The 21,530-nt window shown below is 50.6% G+C and overlaps 3 protein-coding genes across 4 annotated transcripts in view; all 3 read right to left on the reverse strand.

Annotated features, from left to right (window-relative positions):
• Positions 1 to 1,396: 1,396 nt before the first annotated feature.
• On the reverse strand, positions 1,397 to 3,506 carry hyal3 (hyaluronidase 3; the record flags this gene model as incomplete). The annotated part of the gene is made up of 3 exons (XM_084446102.1): positions 1,397 to 1,735; positions 1,844 to 1,933; positions 2,547 to 3,506. 3 exons carry the CDS (start codon positions 3,504 to 3,506, stop codon positions 1,397 to 1,399), a joined length of 1,389 nt encoding a protein of 462 aa, XP_084302228.1.
• Positions 3,507 to 3,824: 318 nt separating this feature from the next.
• On the reverse strand, positions 3,825 to 8,962 carry naa80 (N-alpha-acetyltransferase 80, NatH catalytic subunit). The gene is made up of 2 exons (XM_084445943.1): positions 8,899 to 8,962; positions 3,825 to 5,373 (listed from the first exon to the last, which is right to left on the reverse strand). Coding segments are annotated over exons 1-2 (966 nt in total). The 5' UTR covers positions 8,901 to 8,962; the 3' UTR covers positions 3,825 to 4,409.
• A 344-nt stretch (positions 8,963 to 9,306) lies between these two features.
• The window catches only part of prkar2aa (protein kinase, cAMP-dependent, regulatory, type II, alpha A), a 43,899-nt gene continuing 31,675 nt past the window's right edge, over positions 9,307 to 21,530 (reverse strand). For both annotated transcript variants that reach the window (XM_084445285.1, XM_084445284.1), the window contains exons 4-11: positions 17,046 to 17,182; positions 16,226 to 16,332; positions 14,855 to 15,008; positions 11,516 to 11,617; positions 10,967 to 11,041; positions 10,782 to 10,847; positions 10,534 to 10,672; positions 9,307 to 10,380 (exon numbers count right to left, since the gene is read on the reverse strand). In XM_084445285.1, the coding sequence (XP_084301411.1) occupies positions 10,256 to 10,380; positions 10,534 to 10,672; positions 10,782 to 10,847; positions 10,967 to 11,041; positions 11,516 to 11,617; positions 14,855 to 15,008; positions 16,226 to 16,332; positions 17,046 to 17,182 (905 nt within the window). In that variant the 3' untranslated portion in view covers positions 9,307 to 10,255. The remainder of the gene's footprint in view (positions 10,381 to 10,533; positions 10,673 to 10,781; positions 10,848 to 10,966; positions 11,042 to 11,515; positions 11,618 to 14,854; positions 15,009 to 16,225; positions 16,333 to 17,045; positions 17,183 to 21,530) is intronic.

Below are 21,530 nucleotides of genomic sequence, written 5' to 3' on the forward strand. Positions count from 1 at the left end.
ATCGCTGACCGAGGCCATAGTACGGGAGAGACAGGCGGTTGCCGCGGAAACGTCCCAGCTCCTCCACGAACTCCAGGCGCTGCGGCACAACCTGACCGCCATGGCAACCGCCAGACCATGACGCCATGGCGACCACCCCCCATCCCCGAGGCCCCGCCCACAAACGCACAACGCCCACCTGTGTGAAGACGCCCTTATATGGAAGCAGGATGTTAGAACTCACATGTGGTGCTACACAGACACATGACCAACTAGCTAACAGTGTTAGCAGACAGACAGGCATGAATGAAACAGTGGCACGGTGGTGTGTGTAAACTTTATTGGATTTTTCTTTGATTTCCAAACCATCACACATTTGAAAAATTACCCTCTTGAGCAGACTACAGTATGATTTCATTCATACAAATACTGCCCATATAAACATAGTGATGTCATGTAATGTCATGACATCATAGAGTCATCACCATGGTTCAATTTTGACAAGACAGCTAGGTTGACATTTGTCAAACATACCAGCACGCAGGTTGTGAGTACAGGCCAAGGCGTTGCGTTACGTGTGTAGCTATGCATGTTGTGATTCAACCTGTTTGTTCTGGGGAAAACACGGTGCTCGTTTGGAGAATTGAATTCCGGTCTTTTGTTTGACTAAAACGACCTTAATTGAGACCCTGAACGGAGCTGAGGCTCCAGCTGTAATCGTGCCGGATCACCTGGTCGGCCGGGGTGGGGGGGGGGGGGGGGCTAGAGAGAGAGAGGGCTGCCAACTCTGACCACCCACCTGGTGTGAGACTCTTCTTTCACACACACACCTACATGCACACTCACAACACACTCCCTGTTCTCAGGACTGACTGCTCACATGTGACCACCTCTGGAGGGCTGGTCCTGATGTCTTCAAAGGTCATTTTTCAGTTTTTTTTTTTTTTTTTTTACAGATTATGAAAGTGTAAATCGTAAGCTTTCAGATGATGTGCCATGCATTGAAATAATATTTGAAGAAGATGTGCTTCTGGGAATGTTGGTATACCTGAAATCACTAAGCAGAGAAAAAGGGCTTCAAAGATTCAGAGCTGTTCATACTTCTCACAGGACATGGATTTTGACGACAAAATACGACTATTAAGTGATCCTAAAACTGTTGTTTGTTATACTGAGTATGTTCTTCACAGTTTCAATTTTTGTAATATGAAAAAAAAGAAGAAAAGAGAAAAAAGAAAAGAAAAGTATTTTGCCCTCTAGTGTATTTTGAGGATTGCAGACATCAGGACCCAACCTCCAGTGGCGGTCACATATTTCAGCATGAGTTTAAAATAATCATCATGAGTCCCACCCCAGATGTGTGACAGGTGGCGACGCTGCCTCTCTGTGATGGAGGCAGAAACGTCCATGTTTTATGCTAATAAACGTGTTGTGATTGGCTGGTCCGAGCTGTCTCCTCATGGCACTGGTCGCCCGTCCAGCCCTGGTAACACTGGCACAGGAAGTGGTCATACACATCGCTGAGGTCACGGTGGGAGGCGCCGGGGTCTGGGAGGAAGTTGGAGTCGAGGTCGGGGGTCAGGCCGGGGTCAGACGAGGACGAGGGGATCATGTGATCTGAGAGAGGGTCGCGGCGGACGCAGCGGCCGTTGCCATGGCAGCGCTGGAGGCTGCAGCGCGTGATGTCATCCCTCAGGGTGGTGATGTAGCGTCCGAGGACCGAGACCAGGTAGTCCCTCAGGAGCTGGCACTGACCCTGCACACACACACACACACACACACACACCACACACACACACACTATTTAATCCAAACAGCAGAGCATCAATGCAGTTCCACTCTGCCGTCTCCATGGAGATGTTACCTTTGACCTGGCGAAGCTGAGTTCGCCCCACAAGACCACGCCTGCTGCGCCCAACGCTGCACTCTCCCCCAGCGTGTGATCCAGGTCCGTCTGCACAGGAACACACACCACACACACACACACACACGCACACGCACACACCACCACACACACGCACACACACACACACACACACGCACCACACACACACGCACACACAGACATACACACACCACACAGCCACATGCACGCACAGATGCACACACACACACACACGCAACACACACACCCGCACACACACCATACCACATACACCACACACACACACCACACACACACACGCACACACACACACTCGAGGTGAGAGGATTCAGCCTAACGCAGGGTAGAGAACATCCATCCTGCCAGCCTGGTACTGATCATGCTGCTACTGTACCACCGATATTACAACGTAGTGACATCATCTCCTTCCTTACTGTAACAGCCAATCGGTGGCGTCCTCCCTGTACCTGATTGAAGAAGGTGAGCGTGTGTGTGAAGGTCAGCCTGTACCTGATTGAGGAAGGTGAGCGTGTGTGTGAAGGCCAGCCTGTACCTGATTGAGGAAGGTGAGCGTGTGTGTGAAGGCCAGCCTGTACCTGATTGAGGAAGGTGAGCGTGTGTGTGAAGGCCAGCCTGTACCTGATTGAGGAAGGTGAGCGTGTGTGTGAAGGCCAGCCTGTACCTGATTGAGGAAGGTGAGCGTGTGTGTGAAGGCCAGCCGGGCGTAGGGCAGGATGGGGGTGGGCCGGGTGGCGTTGCCGTGGCGCCGGACCACCCTCAGGGCCTCCAGCAGGCGGTGGCGGACCATGCTGGCAGCGAGGGGCGACCCGGCCAGGTGCCGGGGGACGTAGATGCTGGGGTAGAGCGCCGAGGAGCGCTGCCACAGCCATGCCAGCTGGTCGTTCCTGCGCCGCGTCCTGGGGTGGCAGCGCCCGGTGTAGGCATGCATGCGGTTCTGACCCGGGCCCGGGGGGTTGTTGTAGCAGGATGGGAACCCGTAGAATCCCCAGAACCCCCCCGGACGAAGCTCCGCCCCCAGACTCAGTGTCTCCGCCATCAGCTCCCGGGCCCCCCTCTCGAACTCCCGCCTGGCCAGAGACGTCACCTCCCGCGCCGACAGCCACGGCTGGCTCCGCCTCACTATCATCCTGGACAGACGCCGGTACGCCGCCTTGGCGCCGAAGTCTCTGACCCACAGGGGGCGCCACTCCTCCCAGTCCAGCACGGCCACGCCCCCGAACCCCGGCCTCAGTCGGGTGGAGAGCTCGGCCCGGGCCAGGGACAGGTGGGCCTGGAGGTTGGCTCTCTGAGGGACCCCCCCGTTGACCCGGTGGCCCCCCGCTGTGAGGTAGGGGTAGCGGCCCAGGCGGTCCCGGTAGAACAGGCTGGCGGTCTGGCCCTGGAAGCGCTGGCCGGGGTTGGACAGGATGCCCAGCGAGGCCAGGGGGAGGCGGACGCCGTGGCGACGGTGACAGCGGTCGGTGGGAAGGTTCCAGACCACGGTGAAGGGCGTGTCGTGGAGAGGGAGGGGCGGGGCTTCAAGGAGCAGGGCCGCAGGGGGCGGGGCCAGGGGGTCACATGGCGGGGTGGGGAGGAGCAGGAGGAGGAGGAAGGTGGGGAGGGGAAGGTGACACAGCAACATGGCCGCTCACTGAGGGTCGACGCTTTTGTCCTGAGGGTGACAGACACACGCACACACACACCTGTTAAATCTAAACTAGCCAAATATACATTGATATTTTAACTACTTTAGTAACTTAATCTTAGCAGGCTTTTAGTAGTAGTTTATTTCACGAATTTCCACTCATTCTACATCGTAGTTCAAACAATGAGCTCCGTCTCCCTGGGTAACCGGTACAATGATCTCAAACTGATGAACTGGTTCAAACCCGTTGTAATGAAAGGAGACAGCAGGATACATGAGAGACACAATAAAGACAACTCATACAGTCCAACACACCATGCTTTATTACAACCATTTGACAGGAGGCAGAGGAGGTTGACCAGACTGAATATGATCTCATATCAGAGCCCTCAGACAGAACCGTTCACTGAGTTCCCTCCGTCAGCAGGACAGAGGAGGCCACCGTGTTCTGACACATTCCAGCACAGCCAGTCTAGTGATGTAGTTACAGGGATTGTCTATGGAGTTTACCGAGTTGTTTACTGAGTTGTTTACCGAGTTGTTCACTGAGTTGTTTACTGAGTTGTTTACTGAGATGTTCACTGAGGTGTTCTTGTTCAAGGCCCAGAGGCCCCAGTCTCCATTCTCCTGCCTCTGCTCTCCTGATCTGTGTGTGTGCGTCTGTGTGTCTAAGTGTGTGTGTGTGTGTGTGTGTGTGTGTGTATCTGTGTGTGTCTGTGCGCGTGTCTGAGTGTGTGTGTGTGTGTGTGTGTCTGTGTGTGTGTCTGTGTCCGTGTGTGTGTGTTGTGTGTGTGTCTGTGTGTGTGTGTCCGTGTCAGTGTATGTGTGTCCGTGTCAGTGTGTGTGTGTGTGTGTGTGTGTTGTGTGTCTGTGTCTGTGTGTGTGCGTGCGTGGTCAGTCTCAGATGTCCTTGTGCATCCAGAAGATGGGCTCCCCTTTAGCATCTCTGTAGGGGGTCTCCTCCAGGGTCTGGACCACCGGTCGCCGTGGAGACGGAGGAGGGGGAAGCGGGGGAGGGGGTATTGAACGAGGAGGAGGGATGGAGGGAGGAGGAGGAGGTGGGAGACCAGGGGGAGGAGGAGGTGGAGGTAGAAGAGGAGTAGTGGGAGGTGGAGGTGGCCCAGCTGAGGGAGGTGGAGGTGGAGGAGGTGGAGGAGGCGTCCCAGCTGAGGGAGGTGGAGGTGGAGGAGGTGGCCCAGCTGAGGGAGGTGGAGGTGGAGGTGGAGGAGGCGTCCCAGCTGAGGGAGGTGGAGGAGGTGGCCCAGCTGAGGGAGGTGGAGGAGGTGGAGGAGGAGGAGGAGGAGGCGCGCCTGTGGTGGCGTTCAGCGTTCCAGAATCTCCCTGGTCCTGGGTCCCCCCCCCTCTGGAGAACCTCTGCAGAACCTCGGCGGAAGCGAACCCGGCCATGGCGCCCGCGCCCGGCACCGGCGCCGTCAGCGCGTAGCCCAGCCGGGCGTAGAAGTGCTGCTTGTCGTGCGTGGTCAGACACAGGTGCCGGAAGCCCCGTCTCCTCGCGTAGCGCTCCGCCTCCTCCATCAGCGTCCGTCCGTAGCCCCTCCCCCGCTCCGCCCTGGCGACCACCACCGTCTCCACGAAGAGGCTGTCGCCGCGGCCCGCCACGCGGGAGAGTCGGACGTGGCCCACCAGCCCGGCGGCGCCTGGCGCCCGCAGCAGGACCAGGCACACGGGGAAGTCGGGGCGGGACTTCTGCAGGGCGTGGAGGCGGGCGGCCCGGCTCCGCCGCCACTCGCCGTTCACCAGGTCCACGCACGCCTCTAGCAGGTCGGGCCGGTGGTGCAGTGGCACGGCCCTCACCCTGAACCCCGCCCCCTCCTCCTGCTCCTCCTCCTGCTCCTCCTCACGCCTGGGGGGGTGGCCCCGACACAAGAGGAGAGGAGGGGAGGGAGGTGGAGAGGAGAGGAGGAGAGAGAGGAGGAGACAGGGAGGAGAGCATGGCAGTCAAAACACAAGACCCCCTATGGTGTGTGTGTGTGACAGAGGGACAGAGGTGGTCCAGTCATGCAAGGTATTAATGACTCCTGGTGAACTGTATGTGACTTGAGGACCCACATCAGCAACAGCCAGGTTACAGTAGACACGTTAACCCCCTGACTAAAGAAGTGGGTATACTCTGACTAAAGAAGTGGGTACACTCTGACTAAAGAAGTGGGTATACTCTGACTAAAGAAGTGGGTCTACTCTGACTAAAGAAGTGGGTACACTCTGACTAAAGAAGTGGGTATACTCTGACTAAAGAAGTGGGTATACTCTGACTAAAGAAGTGGGTACACTGACTAAAGAAGTGGGTATACTCTGACTAAAGAAGTGGGTATACTCTGACTAAAGAAGTGCGTATACTCTGACTAAAGAAGTGGGTATACTCTGACTAAAGAAGTGGGTATTCCCTTGACTAAAGAAGTGGGTATACTCTGACTAAAGAAGTGTCTATACTCTGACTAAAGAAGTGGGTATACTCTGACTAAAGAAGTGGGTATACTCTGACTAAAGAAGTGGGTCTACTCTGACTAAAGAAGTGGGTCTACTCTGACTAAAGAATTGGGTATACTCTGACTAAAGAAGTGGGTATACTCTGACTAAAGAATTGGGTATACTCTGACTAAAGAAGTGGGTATACTCTGACTAAAGAAGTGGGTATACTCTGACTAAAGAAGTGGGTATACTCTGACTAAAGAAGTGGGTATACTCTGACTAAAGAAGTGGGTATACTCTGACTAAAGAAGTGGGTATACTGTGTGTCCATGGATAAATAAGTGGGTATACTCCATATACCTCTGTAAACCCTCCACTACACCACAGCATGCATGCACACACACACACACACACACACATTGTGAGGTGTTGAGTGTGAGGTCTTGAGTGTCAGTCACACCACTGTGCTGCTCCCCATCTCTCTGCTCCTATCCAGAAGCAACCCTGGTGCCCCGTCAGCTAACGCTACGCAGACCCACCTGACAGGGTTGCCAGGTGTGGTCCCCTACAGGCACTATGGGAGTGTCTCCACTGTGAGGTCAGAGAGGAGTATTTCACTGTTCTTCATATACAGTCCTCTCAACTCTCTTGCAAAAAAAAAAAACACATGCACGCACACACATATATATATATATATATAGAGAGAGAGAGAGAGAGAGAGAGAGAGAGAAAGAAGACCTTGTTGAAAAGAACATTCCAAGTTCTATGTTTTTGAACATGAAGTCCCATATGCTGAGCTGTTAGAGTTAATGTAATTGGTCTCAGGGCTGGGAGATGTTCTGAGGTTGTAAAGAGTCCACGCTTTCAGTTGAGGGGAAAAAAAGGTTTTGACCTGACAGCAGCAGAGGTATAAAATATTTATATCTCAATGAGAGTAAATTGTATAAAGGTTACATGAAATAAAATAAAGGGTCTAGAGACTAGAGGTTGGTTTTACACAAAGCTCATCTCTCTCGTGCACAGAAAAAAACGGATCTTGAGAAAAGTGGAAGTGACAGCAGCCGTGTTGGTTTCTTAACAGCCTGTTTCTTGAGAATATTTCTTATCATATCGCGCCCAGCTGCTGCGCTGATGGTTCTCAGAGGAACGTAGAGTTCTCCTTCTCCCACGCTATCTCAACTCATCGGCTCCATTGTTGAGCAAAGTTTTTGCAGCAATACGTTGCCTCATTATTCTTACAATCACCTGCTGAGGAAAGAGCTCCCTTTCGCGCACACCTAGGCAAGCCTACAGCCCTGAGAGACTCAACCTGAAACCAGTTAAAACACATCACTGACTTGTGCTTGTAGCCAACTGCTTAATGTATGCCTGCTAATTTGACCAAACATAGTTCAAACCTTTTTAACTTTGTAGACTACTAACCTATCCTGATATCAGACAGAATGGTCAACTCGTTACTCTCCGTCGAGCAGTCAGCTGTGGAGTGGGCAGACTGGAAGGTCTGGACACAGGGTACAGTGACCCAGAAGGTCCCATTAACAGACTGGAAGGTCTGGACACAGGGTACAGTGACCCAGAAGGTCCCATTAACAGACTGGAAGGTCTGGACCCAGGGTACCGCTGACCCAGAAGGTCCCATTAACAGACTGGAAGGTCTGGACCCAGGGTACCGCTGACCCAGAAGGTCCCATTAACAGACTGGAAGGTCTGGACCCAGGGTACCGCTGACCCAGAAGGTCCCATTAACAGGCTGGACGGGTCCTGAGAGTGCTGCTGTCCCTCCCTCCTCAGGTGGACAGAGTGAAGACCAGAGAGCTGCAGCTGTCCTTCCTTTCCACCAGACACCACAGCTGAGCCCTGCTGCCAGGGACTCACCCCAGCCCTGCAGTCAACACCCACATCAACACACATTCTCTACGCCCGTAAAAACCTCACGCCGAGTGTTGGCTGTGTCTCTCAGGTAAGATGGAGGTTAGGGAAGCAGCCTTACCTGTGAGTAGAGCGCAGGAGACACTCGCACCAGGAGACACTCGCACCAGGAGCACAGAGACTGACTGAGACTGACTGACTGACACAGTAGCTTAAAACATGCAAGTGACAATTTCGACAAACCACAGGAAATACTGACACGTTGCCAAGTAGATTGATGTATTAGGACAGCCGGACACAACACACACACACACACACACACACACACACACACACACACACACACACACACACAAACAGCAGTTGCAAGGCATTAACACACAGAAAGTAACACATAAGGTGTGACTCGCCTGTAGAAACAAACTTATAAACTGTTCCTTCCTTCCTGTAAAACATTCTGATTGAACAGAGCCAAAGCTGTATGAACACTAGAAAATTAGCTTGAAAACTAGGCCTACCTAATTTGGTCTCCCTAACCTTTTTGTAGCCTAGTAGGCAAGCCTATTCTTATCTCGCCACCATGATGCCATCACCCGAACCCTATCATCTCAACAGCCCATCTACCAACTCATCAAGTCGAGCAATCTGTGTGTGTGTGTGTGCATACAACAAACACATAACCATAGTGTAACAAGACAGAGATAGACTAGAAAGGTCTGTCTGTAATACCATATAAGGATTGTCATTAAGTGGCAGTCTTGTATGCCCTGACACAAAGTAACAGTTTCAGTAAACCAAATTGCGGATCTCCCTAAATAACATCAGTGTATCTGTGAGTGTGATAACATGGGGTGTGGATCTCGGATGTGTCTACAGTTTAGTAAGCTTTATTTAGGGTGAAGACCGTGACAGTTCGCTTCAGACGGTCGCAAACTAGCCTACTGCAGTCGTCTGAAGTTGAACAACTATGGTTTATCGCGAGAGCGTATGCGTAACTAGTGAAAACCAGCATCGTATGCCACTCTAGTACCCTACTAGTACGTTTGTGTATGCTGTTTCTAATACAACGCTTTTCAAATACGGTACCTACATTATTACGGTTTCAAGCTTCTCCCAGAGACGGAAATCTCTGGTCGAGCACCGTGCTTGGTGGGTGGCAGCTGATCTAGGATCGGTTTTGGATTCTGTCTTAATACGATGCAGTTTGATCCACTGGTCCAGGGTCGGCGCCATTCTAACAGGAAACTGGCCTCATGTAGCTAACATAATACTTCCACCTAGCGGCTTGGAGTTCCACCTACACTCTAATGGACAACATTCGGTTTCATTCATCTGTACTGTACGTACATTCATTCATCATTCACTCATCCATTCATACTGGCATACTTTAATTCATCCAGCGTTGCTCCCAGACAAATATTAATGAAGACAGCATTTAACAAAATGTTTGCTTTATTTATTTTTTTATCCAGGACAACTCATTCAGAATAATCACGGAGAAATAAGCACTAATGTTTTTTTGTTTTTGTTTTACATTTGTCTGAGATGGTGCTTTATCTGAATTGGTCAAAGTAAAACAAAATAATGAATATATAGTAATCATAATCATCATCATCATCATAATAATAATAATAATAATACATGAATCAAATACACAACGTGTGTGAAGATTAGGAGAGGAACAGTCTCCGTGGTAACGATCACCAGCACTAACTGAACCGACAACAGGAGGGCCATCTGAAAGGACTCACCCTCTAAGAGGAAACACTTTTTATTTAAATAATATTTTATCAAAGCTTCTTTTTTCTTCATAAAATGTTTCTAAAACTTCTTTTTTGTTGCATTTTTTAGGTTTTCTATTTTACTCTTTTTCCAAGTTTTTATTTCATATTTTTCCCAAGGTCTGTTTTTGCAAATGGGTAGGTGCCTCTGTGTGTGTGTGTGTGTGTGTGTGTGTGTACATGTGTGTTGTGATGTGACTGCGTGTTTGTGTCCTTGGCTGAGGTTGAATGATTTTGAATAGAATGTATGTTTGTCTGTATATGTGTGTCTGTGTGTCTGTGTGTGTGTGTGTGTGTGTGTGTGTGTGCGTGCGTGCATGCGCGCGTGAAGGAAAAACCCATGTCTGGTGTACAGTATACTGTATGTGCGTGTGTATGTTCTATGTCCTTGCTAAACTGTGACTGTTACATCACATTGCTTGCAATTAATTCATGAAATTCAAGCAACTGATAATCTAGGTGTGTGTGTGTGTGTGTGTAGGTATGTACCTATGAGTGAGCTTATAAAGGAGTGTGTTGAGCTAGAAAATGTATGTGCAAGGGTGAGTAGAATATATAGGCTAAGTGGATGTCTCTCAGTGTGTGTGTGTGCGTGCGTGTGTGTGTGTGCGTGCGAGTGTGTGTGTGTGTGTGTGTGTGTGTGTGTGTAAGGCACGGTGAAGGTCTTCAGTCTCTCAGGTCCATGCTGGAGCCGAACAGCGCGACCAGCTGCTCCTCGTAGTGGGCGATGTTCCTCTTCATGATCTCCTTACAAGAGCCCAGCAGACGCTCGAACGCCTGGATGTCTATTACTGAAACACACACACACACGCACACACGCACACACACAGAGAGCCATACCCATGAGTGTCTTTCTGAAAACACACCCGTACCCACACACGTGGTCGGGGCGTGGCAGGGAGCGTGGCGGAGGGCGTGGCAGGGGGCGTGGTGGGGGCTCTTACCCAAGCACTTGACGTCCCCCACGGCGTAGGCTGAGGCGGCTCGGGGCTTGTTGGTGACCAGGGCCAGCTCTCCGAAGTACTGACCCCTGCTACAGCGAGTTATCTCCACCTCCGCGTTGTCCTGCTGGGAGGCCTTCGTCTGGGGGGGGGGGGAGAGTGTGAGGGAGAGACCACAGACTAAACAGCTCCACTGAGCCCCTGTAGTGAGACCGACACACAGCTGTCGGAGGAGAGAGAGACAAACTTACTTTGCTCTTCATCATGATCTTGACGTCACCACTCTCCACGATGTAGAAACAGTCAGCTGTGTCCCCCTGAAGACACACACACACACACACACACACACACAACACACACAACACACACACACACAGTAAGTGCCCGGCTCCTCCCCAGCCCTAGCAGGTCACATGTCCAGGTGAGACCCTCCTACCTGCATGATAATCCGCTCTCCATCAGAGAACTGCTTCATCCCTAAAACATCCACTATCTTCATCCTCTCTGATAGCTGGAGGGAGGGGGAGAGAGAGAGAGAGAGGGAGAGAGGAAGGGAGGGAGGGAGAGAGAGAGAGAGAGAGAGAGGGGGAGAGAGAGAGAGGGAGTGAGGGGGAGAGAGAGAGAGAGAGAGAGGGAGGGAGGGAGAGAGAGAGAGAGAGGGAGGGAGAGAGGGAGGGAGGGAGGGAGGGAGAGAGGGAGGGAGGGAGGGAGGGAGGGAGGGAGGGAGGGAGGGAGGGAGGGAGGGAGGGAGAGAGAGAGAGAGAGAGAGGGAGGGAGGGAGGGAGAGAGAGAGAGAGAGAGGGAGGGAGGGAGGGAGGGAGGGAGGGAGAGAGAGAGAGAGAGAGGGAGGGAGGGAGGGAGAGAGAGAGAGAGGGGGGGGGGGGACAAGAGAGACAGAGTGTTTGGTTGGAGAAAGCTATTGTTCCATCTGTCCAGCCATTGCAGTAACGCCCCCCCCCCCACCCCCTCCTCCCGGTCTCCTCACCTCCAGTGACTTGAGCAGGGGCACTGACTCGATGAAGGCCTCGTACATCCTCCTCTTCTTCGCATTGTTCTTCACAATGAGCCTACGGAACGTGGCCCGGTCCTGGAGGCGTTTACACGCACGCACACAAACACACACAAACACACACACACACACACACACACACACACACACACACACACACACATATCCAGACACGCACGCACACACACACACACATTACTACAGCAGTCACACTGGAGTGCAGACACTGTGCTGCTGTAGTTCCCCAGCATGGCCACAGGGGGGCACTGTTAAAAAGGGGAACACACACCCTGCTGCCCAACCCTCCACCCTTCACACACCCTGGCCCGCCAGCCCAGTCTCCAGGAGGGCGCTTCCCTACCCTACCCCACCTACACTAACCCTACCCAACCCACCCTACCTACCCCACCTACACTAACCCTACCCTACCTACCCTAACCCTACCCCACCTACACTAACCCTACCCAACCCACCCTACCTACCCCACCTACACTAACCCTACCCAACCTACCCTAACCCTACCCCACCTACACTAACCCTACCCAACCCACCCTACCTACACTAACCCTACCCTACCTACCCTAACCCTACCCCACCTACACTAACCCTACCCAACCCACCCTACCTACCCCACCTACACTAACCCTACCCAACCTACCCTAACCCTACCCCACCTACACTAACCCTACCCAACCCACCCTACCTACACTAACCCTACCCTACCTACCCTAACCCTACCCCACCTACACTAACCCTACCCAACCCACCCTACCTACCCCACCTACACTAACCCTACCCAACCTACCCTAACCCTACCCCACCTACACTAACCCTACCCAACCCACCCTACCTACACTAACCCTACCCTACCTACCCTAACCCTACCCCACCTACACTAACCCTACCCAACCCACCCTACCTACACTAACCCTACCCTACCTACCCTAACCCTACCCCACCTACACTAACCCTACCCAACCCACCCTACCTACCCCACCTACACTAACCCTACCCAACCTACCCTAACCCTACCCCACCTACACTAACCCTACCCCACCTACACTAACCCTACCCAACCTACCCTACCCAACCTACCCAACCTACCCAACCTACCCAACCCTACCTACCCTAGCCCTACCCTACCTACCTACCCCACCTACACTAACCCTACCCAACCCACCCAACCCAACCCACCCTACCTACCTACCCCACCTACACTAACCCTACCCTACCTACCCTAACCCTACCCCACCTACCCTACCTACCCTACCTACCCTACCTACCCTCCCTACCCTACCATACCCCTACCCTACCTACCCCTATCCTACTTACCCTACCCCTACACTACCCTAACCCAACCTACCCTACTCCTACCCTACCCACGCTACTCCTACCCTACCCTACCTACTCCTACCCAGCCTACCCCTACCCTACCTACCATACCCCTACCCTACCTACACTAACCGTACCCTACCTACCCTACCTACCCTACCCTACCTACCCTCCCTACCCTACCATACCCCTATCCTACTTACCCTACCCCTACCCTACCAACCCTACCCCTATCCTACTTACCCTACCCCTACACTACCCTACTTACCCTAACCCTACCTACCCTAACCCTACCCTACTTACCCTAACTCTACACTACCCTACCCTACTTACCCTAACCCTACCCTACCTACCCTACCCTACCCTACCCCTACCCGATCTCCTACTAGTTCAAGCTCTTCCACCCTCCCATGGTGTGAGATCCATGTAGGGGACGGGTTAAGAGCACAGAGTCTGTTGGGGAGGAGGGAGCAGAGTTCAGACAGGCCCTGTGGGAGGTCATTTCCTCCCTTCCTCCTTGGGAGATCTGATCTGATCGCTAACAGCTGTGTAGAAGGACCACACATGCTCACCCATCACCAATCCATCACCTGTCCATCACCTCTCCAATCACCTATCCAATCACCTGTCCATTACCTATCCAATCACTTATCCATCACCTATCCATCACCTATCCAATCACCTATCCATCACCTATCCATCACCTATCCAATCACCTATCCAATCACCTATCCATCACCTATCCAATCACCTATCCATCACCTATCCAATCACCTATCCAATCACCTATCCAATCACCCATCCATCACCTATCCATCACCTATCCATCACCTATCCAATCACCTATCCATCACCTATCCAATCACCTATCCAATCACCTATCCATCACCTATCCATCACCTATCCATCACCTTTTAGGGATGTTAACAGTTAATCGACTATCGATTAATTGCCGATAAGAATAAACTCAAGTAAAGCTGAGGATACACTACAAGATATTATGCCCGATTTTATAAACGATTCACAATCCTGCCGAGTCCGTCCTAGTCAGCAGCAGTCTGCACTAGTTGGGGGTAGTCAGAGTGGCAATTTGGCACAGAAATCTGTAAGTTTATGAGGGGTACAGATTTAAATCGGCAAGTGTATGATGAGAACAGACTTCTCCCGATCTGAGTCGGAGCGAGTCAGAGCATATCAAACATGTTTGATATTTTTGAGCAGATTCTGGACGCAATTGTGTAGTGTAAGCTTGTCACCACCTGGTCCAGTCGTTAAATGTGCGATACCCAGTTTTTCATCAGAAGCCAGTCGTCTAGTGTATACTCCCAGTCATTTCATAATCTGTTAAGCTTGTGAAAGTCTTCTAGTGTATCTGAAGCTTAAGATTTGGTTACTTGATTAATTGTTTGTTAATGGAATGGAGCTTTTTTTTTTTTTTTTTTTTTTACAAACGTTGTCAACGGGAGTTGCGTGAAATGGAATCATGATTTAGGGTCTGACTGGACATGAGGGTACCCCGCTACGTAGTGAAGGATAATTGGGATGCTGGGAAATTTCAACGACACAGCGGAAGACACACAAAAATTAAGCGAGCAAAGCGCAGTCCAGCGTGGGATGTTCTTATCAATTAATCGACTATCGTTTGTTAAGGTTAACAGTTATCGATTAATGACATTCCTTGAAATTTGCAACCCTATCACCTATCCATCACCTATCCAATCACCTATCCATCACCTATCCAATCACCTATCCAATCACCTATCCATCACCTATCCAATCACCTATCCAATAACCTATCCATCACCTATCCATCACCTATCCATACCTATCCTCACCTATCCATCACCTATCCAATCAGGTTAGATGGGAGATGAGCTGAAGAAGGAAGGCAGGCGTTAACGGTGTTCAGGGTGACGGGCCAGACGCAGACGAGAGGAGAAAAGAGGAGGTGGAGGAGGAGAGAGAGGCGGAGTTGAGTCTCACCAGGCCCCAGAGCGACCCCTCCTGGGTGGCGATGATGGTGGCGGCGCGGGGTGTGTTGTACATGAGCGCCAGCTCCCCGAAGCTGCCCTTGTTGTCATACTGGCCCACGCAGACGCCAGCGCCATCCTTCTGAACCACGATGTCATACACCCCCCTGGGGACGGAGAGAGAGAGAGAGAGAGAGAGAGAGAGAGAGAGAGCGAGAGCGAGAGAGGACAGACAGGTAAGAGATGGGGGAGAGAGAGAGAGGACAGACAGGTAAGAGATGGGGAGAGAAAGAGAGAGAGAGAGAGAGAGAGGACAGACAGGTGAGAGATGGGGGAAGGAGAGAGAGAGAGAGCGGACAGCCAGGAAGAAAACTAAGGACACCGTAAATAACTGTTTTCAGAAAAGCAGCAGACATCAACTCATAACGCGGTCAGCCTGTCTGTCTGTCTGTCTGTCTGAGTCTAGTGCCAGGTGAAGGTCTATCTGTCTGTCCTGTCTGAGTCTAGTGCCAGGTGAAGGTCTATCTGTCTGTCTGTCTGAGTCTAGTGCCAGGTGAAGGTCTATCTGTCTGTCCTGTCTGAGTCTAGTGCCAGGTGAAGGTCTATCTGTCTGTCCTGTCTGAGTCTAGTGCCGGGTGCAGGTCTATGTGAGGGCAGGCTGGTGGTTTTCCAGAGGGTTGGTTCAACGGTCAGAGGCCGGGTTGGTTCATACGTGTCCTCAGCAGGTCACGCAGTCATTTAGTGGCTCAGGCTGATCGTGATTGGCTGGGTTGGTTGCTGGATTAGGATGATGATGGTGATTGGCTGGGTTGGTTGCTGGATTAGGATGATGATCGCTGGCGTCCGTGGACATGGTCACTCCAGGTGATCAGGGAGCTTTCCCAGGGCGGGGGTGGGGGGATTCAACACACATGATGTGCGTGTGTGTGTGTGTCATGTGTAGGTGTCTATGACGTGTGTGTGTGTGTCATGTGTCGGTGTCTATGACGTGTGTGTCTGTGTGTGTCATGTCTATGACGTGTGTGTGTGTGTCATGTGTAGGTGTCTATGACGTGTGTGTGTGTGTGTGTGTGTCATGTCTATGACGTGTGTGTGTGTGTGTGTGTGTGTGTGTGTGTGTGTGTGTGTGTGTGTCATGTCTATGACGTGTGTGCAGGCTAATCCTCCGGGAGGCGGGGCCTGGCGTGGCTGACTGACGAGGAGGCTTATTTAGATCTGAGGAATTAGCAGTGAGCTCACTCCTAGGACACGGCACAACGCAGACCAAACACACACACACTAATATAAACACCTCAAATACTCTGTACACACTCACCACAACCACCAACCACCCTCAGCACACACACACACACACACACACACACACACACACACAGGGCCTTACCTCTCAATAACGTAGAAGTTGTCTCCGTCGTCCCCCTGGTCGATGACGTGCTCCTGAGCCTGGACCCGCAGCTCAAACATGGCGTCCAGCACTTCTGAGAACTGCTCCTGGGGGGGGGGGCATGATGTCTCAGCCAAAGGTAGTGTGTGTGTGTGTGTGTGTGTGTGTACCTGGTCGAGGGTTTTGAACAGTAGAATGTCTCGGCAGGGATAGAGAGAGTGTGTGTGTGTGTGTGTGTGTGTGTACCTGGTCGAGGGTTTTGAACAGTAGAATGTCTCGGCAGGGATAGAGAGAGTGTGTGTGTGTGTGTGTGTGTACCTGGTCGAGGGTTTTGAACAGTAGAATGTCTCGGCAGGGTTAGAGTGTGTGTGTGTGTGTGTGTGTACCTGGTCGAGGGTTTTGAACAGTAGAATGTCTCGGCAGGGTTAGAGTGTGTGTGTGTGTGTGTGTGTGTGTGTACCTGTTCGAGGGTTTTGAACAGTAGAATGTCTCGGCAGGGTTAGAGTGTGTGTGTGTGTGTGTGTGTGTGTACCTGGTCGAGGGTTTTGAACAGTAGAATGTCTCGGCAGGGTTAGAGTGTGTGTGTGTGTGTGTGTGTGTGTACCTGGTCGAGGGTTTTGAACAGTAGAATGTCTCGGCAGGGTTAGAGTGTGTGTGTGTGTGTGTGTGTGTGTGTGTGTGTGTGTACCTGGTCGAGGGTTTTGAACAGTAGAATGTCTCGGCAGGGTTAGTGTGTGTGTGTGTGTGTGTGTACCTGGTCGAGGGTTTTGAACAGTAGAATGTCTCGGCAGGGTTAGTGTGTGTGTGTGTGTGTGTGTACCTGGTCGAGGGTTTTGAACAGTAGAATGTCTCGGCAGGCCTCCTGCAGTCGGCAGCGCTGCTGGTCTGTTTTGGGGTGAACCACCCTGGGCTCCGTGTCCTCCTCCTCATCGTCTGGGTTAAACGCCTCCCCACACACTACAGGCAGGGGGAAGACTTACACTGTAACACACACTACAGGCAGGGGGAAGACTCACACTGTAAGACACACTACAGGCAGGGGGAAGACTCACACTGTACACACACTACAGACAGGGGGAAGACTCATACTGTAACACACACTACAGGCAGGGGGGAGACTTACACTGTAACACTCACTACAGGCAGGGGGAAGAGTTGAACTTTAACACACAATACAGGTGGGGGATGAGTAAGAGTGTAACACACACACTACAGGCAGGGGGAACAGTTAGACTGTAACACACACACACACACAAACACACACTATAGAGGCAAGGGGAAGTGTTCAATTGTAACACACATACTACAGGCAGGGGAAGAATTATACTGTAACACACGCGTGGCTAGAGAGGGAACAGCTACGGCCAGTGTAGAAGGACGGTAAAGGCTAGTTCCCCTAAACGCAGAAGCCATTTAGGGTTAGGGTTAGGTTTAGGGTTAAGGTTGGGTATAGGGTTGGAGTTAGGTATAGGTTAAGGTTAGGGTTAGGATTAGTGTTGGGGCTAGGGGTTTGACCGGCCTCTGCATTTATGGGAACTAGCCTTCAACTCAGTCCGTAGCTGTAGAGATGGGCCCAATCCCAGTGTCCCCCCTAAACCCTCAAGCCCTGAACCCTCACAGACCTAGGCCTGCCCTGAACCCTCACAGACCTAGGCCTGCCCTGAACCCTCACAGACCTAGGCCTGCCCTGAACCCTCACAGACCTAGGCCAGGGTTACACAGCGCCATTTTGACAACTGAGAACTAGAATGACAACGAGAACGAGAATGACCTCCAAGTTACACGTAACGTTTTATCAGTTGCTAGAAGTTATCAGGGTTACATGGAAACGCTATCGCAACACCGTTCGCAACACTGAGCATGTGTGTGCCTGTTCTAAACACACTCTGACAGTTATCTCTGGAGATCATTTGTTTTATATGCACTCATTCAGGGCTGCCTGTCTTCAACCAAACAACATCTTGGTCAGCCTGTTCTTAAGACTACATTTCCAAATGAGGGTGATCCTATTTCCTAGTTTGTAATTAACCAGTAGGGCTAATTCATTATTCAGCATGAGTTGTATTATTGTTATTACCATTATTATAGTTGTTTCTTTTGATGTAGGTCTGCTAGACCAGGCACTTCCACTTGACCTCAAGTTGGTCTACCCTGGGGGGGCCCCGGTAGCTCAACAGGCTGGAGCGCTTACCATGTAAAGGCCAGTCCTTTTTTGATGTGTAATGTGAACATTGCTTCCATGCGTGTTTATCATTCTTCTGGTGTTTCACCTCACAACAATATGAACTGTGGGTATTTTCCCCACTGGCACAGTCTGCAGAAGTGCAGACTTATGGAAAGGGGGCATAAAGGGCTCAACATGTCTGCCAGAGAGCCCTCACGCACTTGACGATTTGACAGTGGGACAGCCCTAAACCCTCAGGCACTTAGCGGGAACGCGCCTCAAAGTCTGTGAGTCTGTGAGGGTGGACATTGGGATTGGGTCATAGACAATAACACACTACAGGCAGGGGGAAGACTTAAGCCCAATTTATGCTTTGTCGCTTGACACTTAAAATCGTCGCTCGACACTTTTGACGTCATGGGCGACACTTTGTGGAAAAGAAAAGTGTTGCTGCGGGCTGTCGCGCACGTTTTTTTCTAATGTCGCTGACTCCGTCACAAATTGTCGCTCAAGTGTGATTGGATAGCTGGATAGAAGGCTCGTGCGTTGCCATGGATATGCTTATTCCGCAGCCTTGTTCTAGTTGTCTGTCATTTGACGTTTGTCTGTCATGGAAGGAGTAGAGGAACGTCTCTCCCAGCTTGTGAGGAGATATCCTCATCTATACAATTCATCCCTGCCCCTTCACAGAGATGCCCAAGTACTGCGAAAAAGAATGAAAACAAAACACAATGACAACCGCTCTCTGAACAACCTCTTTACCTCAGATTAAACTCTTTCCCTCAGAAAGCCGCTTCTCTCAGAACGACAACAAGAGACTCCATAGAGACGACGCGAAGTGTCGCCCGAAGCATAAATGCAACATGTCGAGCGACACTTTTTTTTTTGTTGAGCAACACTTTTCAAGAAGCATAAATTAGGCTTTAGACTGTAAGAAACACACTACAGGAGAAGTGTCGCATCCCAAAACTTTCCAAACTCCTCTATTGGGGGAGGAGAGGAGGAGAGGAGAGGAGGAAACGAGCTAGCGAGGAGAGCAGATGATCGGTTCACTCCTGCATCATATTCTGTCATGACAATTGCTAATGACCAATTTTAGTCAAATTAATACATTTGCCAAATTAATGTTTTTATATAACATATTTCACATTCTAATCAGAAGCTTAATAAATCGCATGGTAGATGTCAATGGAAATCAACCAATATAGCTGAAGGATTTCTCGGGTAGGGCTTAACTATTTTAAGGGGAGGCTGTAGCTCAGTTGGTAGAGCGGGTCGTTCAGTGATCGAAGGGTCACTGGTTCGAATCCCAGCTCCAACTGTCCACATGTCGAAGTGTCCTTGAGCAAGACACCTAACCCCAAATTGCTCCCAATGAGCAGGTTAGCATCTTGCATGGCAGCTACCGCCATTGGTGTGTGAATGTGTGTGTGAATGGGTGAATGAGAGGCCATTGTAAAGCGCTTTGAGTGCCTCTAAGGTGGAAAAGCGCTATATAGTCCATTTACCATTTATTTTACATGGTCTCACTAAACTTCAGCAAGAAAGATTTTTTATCCTATCGTAAAAAAAACAAAAACTATCCAATCAGCATTTGCCATTTCCCTGTTAATCATTGAGTTTTGCCTGTTGAGATGTGCGTCGTGGAACAATTAGGCAAAGAATCCTGGAGAATACTGCACAGGCATCCATTTTGTGCTCACTATGAAAATCTTATAATGGTAAGAGATGATACCGAAAATGTGGATCATATTCAGATAAACACATTTCAAACTGGTCAACCTTCGATAAGGAGAGAATCTGTGCATTTTAATTTCATTAAGATTTATATTTTCTTTAATAGCCTAGATGATAAATACTTCAGCTGCAATCATAGCGTTTTTCAATAGAAAAAATAATACAGAATTGGATGTTGGAAGAAAATAAATCTCGCTTCAGAGCTGTAATCAGTATGAGGTGATGTCATCATCAATAGTTGTCACAGCATGTGATGCGGTAGTGAAAGATGCGTCCAGATCGTCGTCTTCTCTCTTTGCTAGCTGGTTTCAGTCACTCCTCTCTGTGCCTCCTTTCTGAGACCTCCGGGTACGAGACACAGGAGCTCATACACACTACAGGTAGGGGGAAGAGTTAGACTGTAACACCTTTTAGGCAGGGGAAGAGTTAGGGCTAATTTGAGAGGATAAGGACTGTGCAGGTGACGATCAGAGCTCATAAGCACATTCTGACTGACTGCTGCATATTCTGACTACTTGCCAGAACTGACAAGTAGCAGATAATGGACATGACAAATATTATACAGACCATACTGTGAGACCACCTAACTGACAGGAATGTTAGTGATCTCAAACTATGCTGATAGAGATCTGCAGGCCTCTAGAGAAGCCAGGGACCTCCTGCTCTCCCCTACCCAGTGACTAGTCAATGGGAGGTCACGCAGGGGGAAACGTGGGTTCGTTTGGACTGGTTCCTGTCAAACTCACAGTAAACCTGACAGAGCCCTCTCTAGACAAAGGACATGGTCCCTTGAAATGGGATTTGGTGAACCATTAACTCTTCCTCTCTTCTCACAATGGTGGTCCTCCCTCCCTCCCTCCCTCCCTCCTCCTCCCTCCTCCCTCCCTCCGAGCAATAAAACTTGTCCAGTGCCAACATTCCAACGAGCTCTCTCCCAGCAGACTCACACAGTGAAACAAAGAGAATTGACATTCGTTCTCCTTTTGTCATTCATAAAGTTAAATTACCTTCTCCCAACTATGTGATGCAGCCACCATGAGATGCTGTTCCATGCTGCTAAGTCAACCTAGCGATGTTTGGTATCAACCTGAAGCTAAAAGCATGAAGCAGTATCATGTTGAAACCATAACAGGGATATTTGATGATTCCAGACTCTTAAGAGAATCTTGAATCCCCTTTTATGACCCGAATGGAGTGAAGTGAAGTGAGAGCCCACAGACGTCCACCTGACCAATTGTTAGTGTCCATGCAAACGGGACACACCTTGGTTTCCTGCCCTTTGTAAGTGGGGGACGGGACAGATTCTGTGCTCTCAAGTTTTTTGCTTGTGTACTCATTTCCACAAACTCTTCAAACCATCCACCTCTGGCGAGAGCAGAGGGTTTGAACGAGACATTTGCAACT

Source organism: Borostomias antarcticus (assembly GCF_949987555.1).
Source record: "Borostomias antarcticus genome assembly, chromosome: 11".
Taxonomy (NCBI): domain Eukaryota; kingdom Metazoa; phylum Chordata; class Actinopteri; order Stomiiformes; family Stomiidae; genus Borostomias; species Borostomias antarcticus.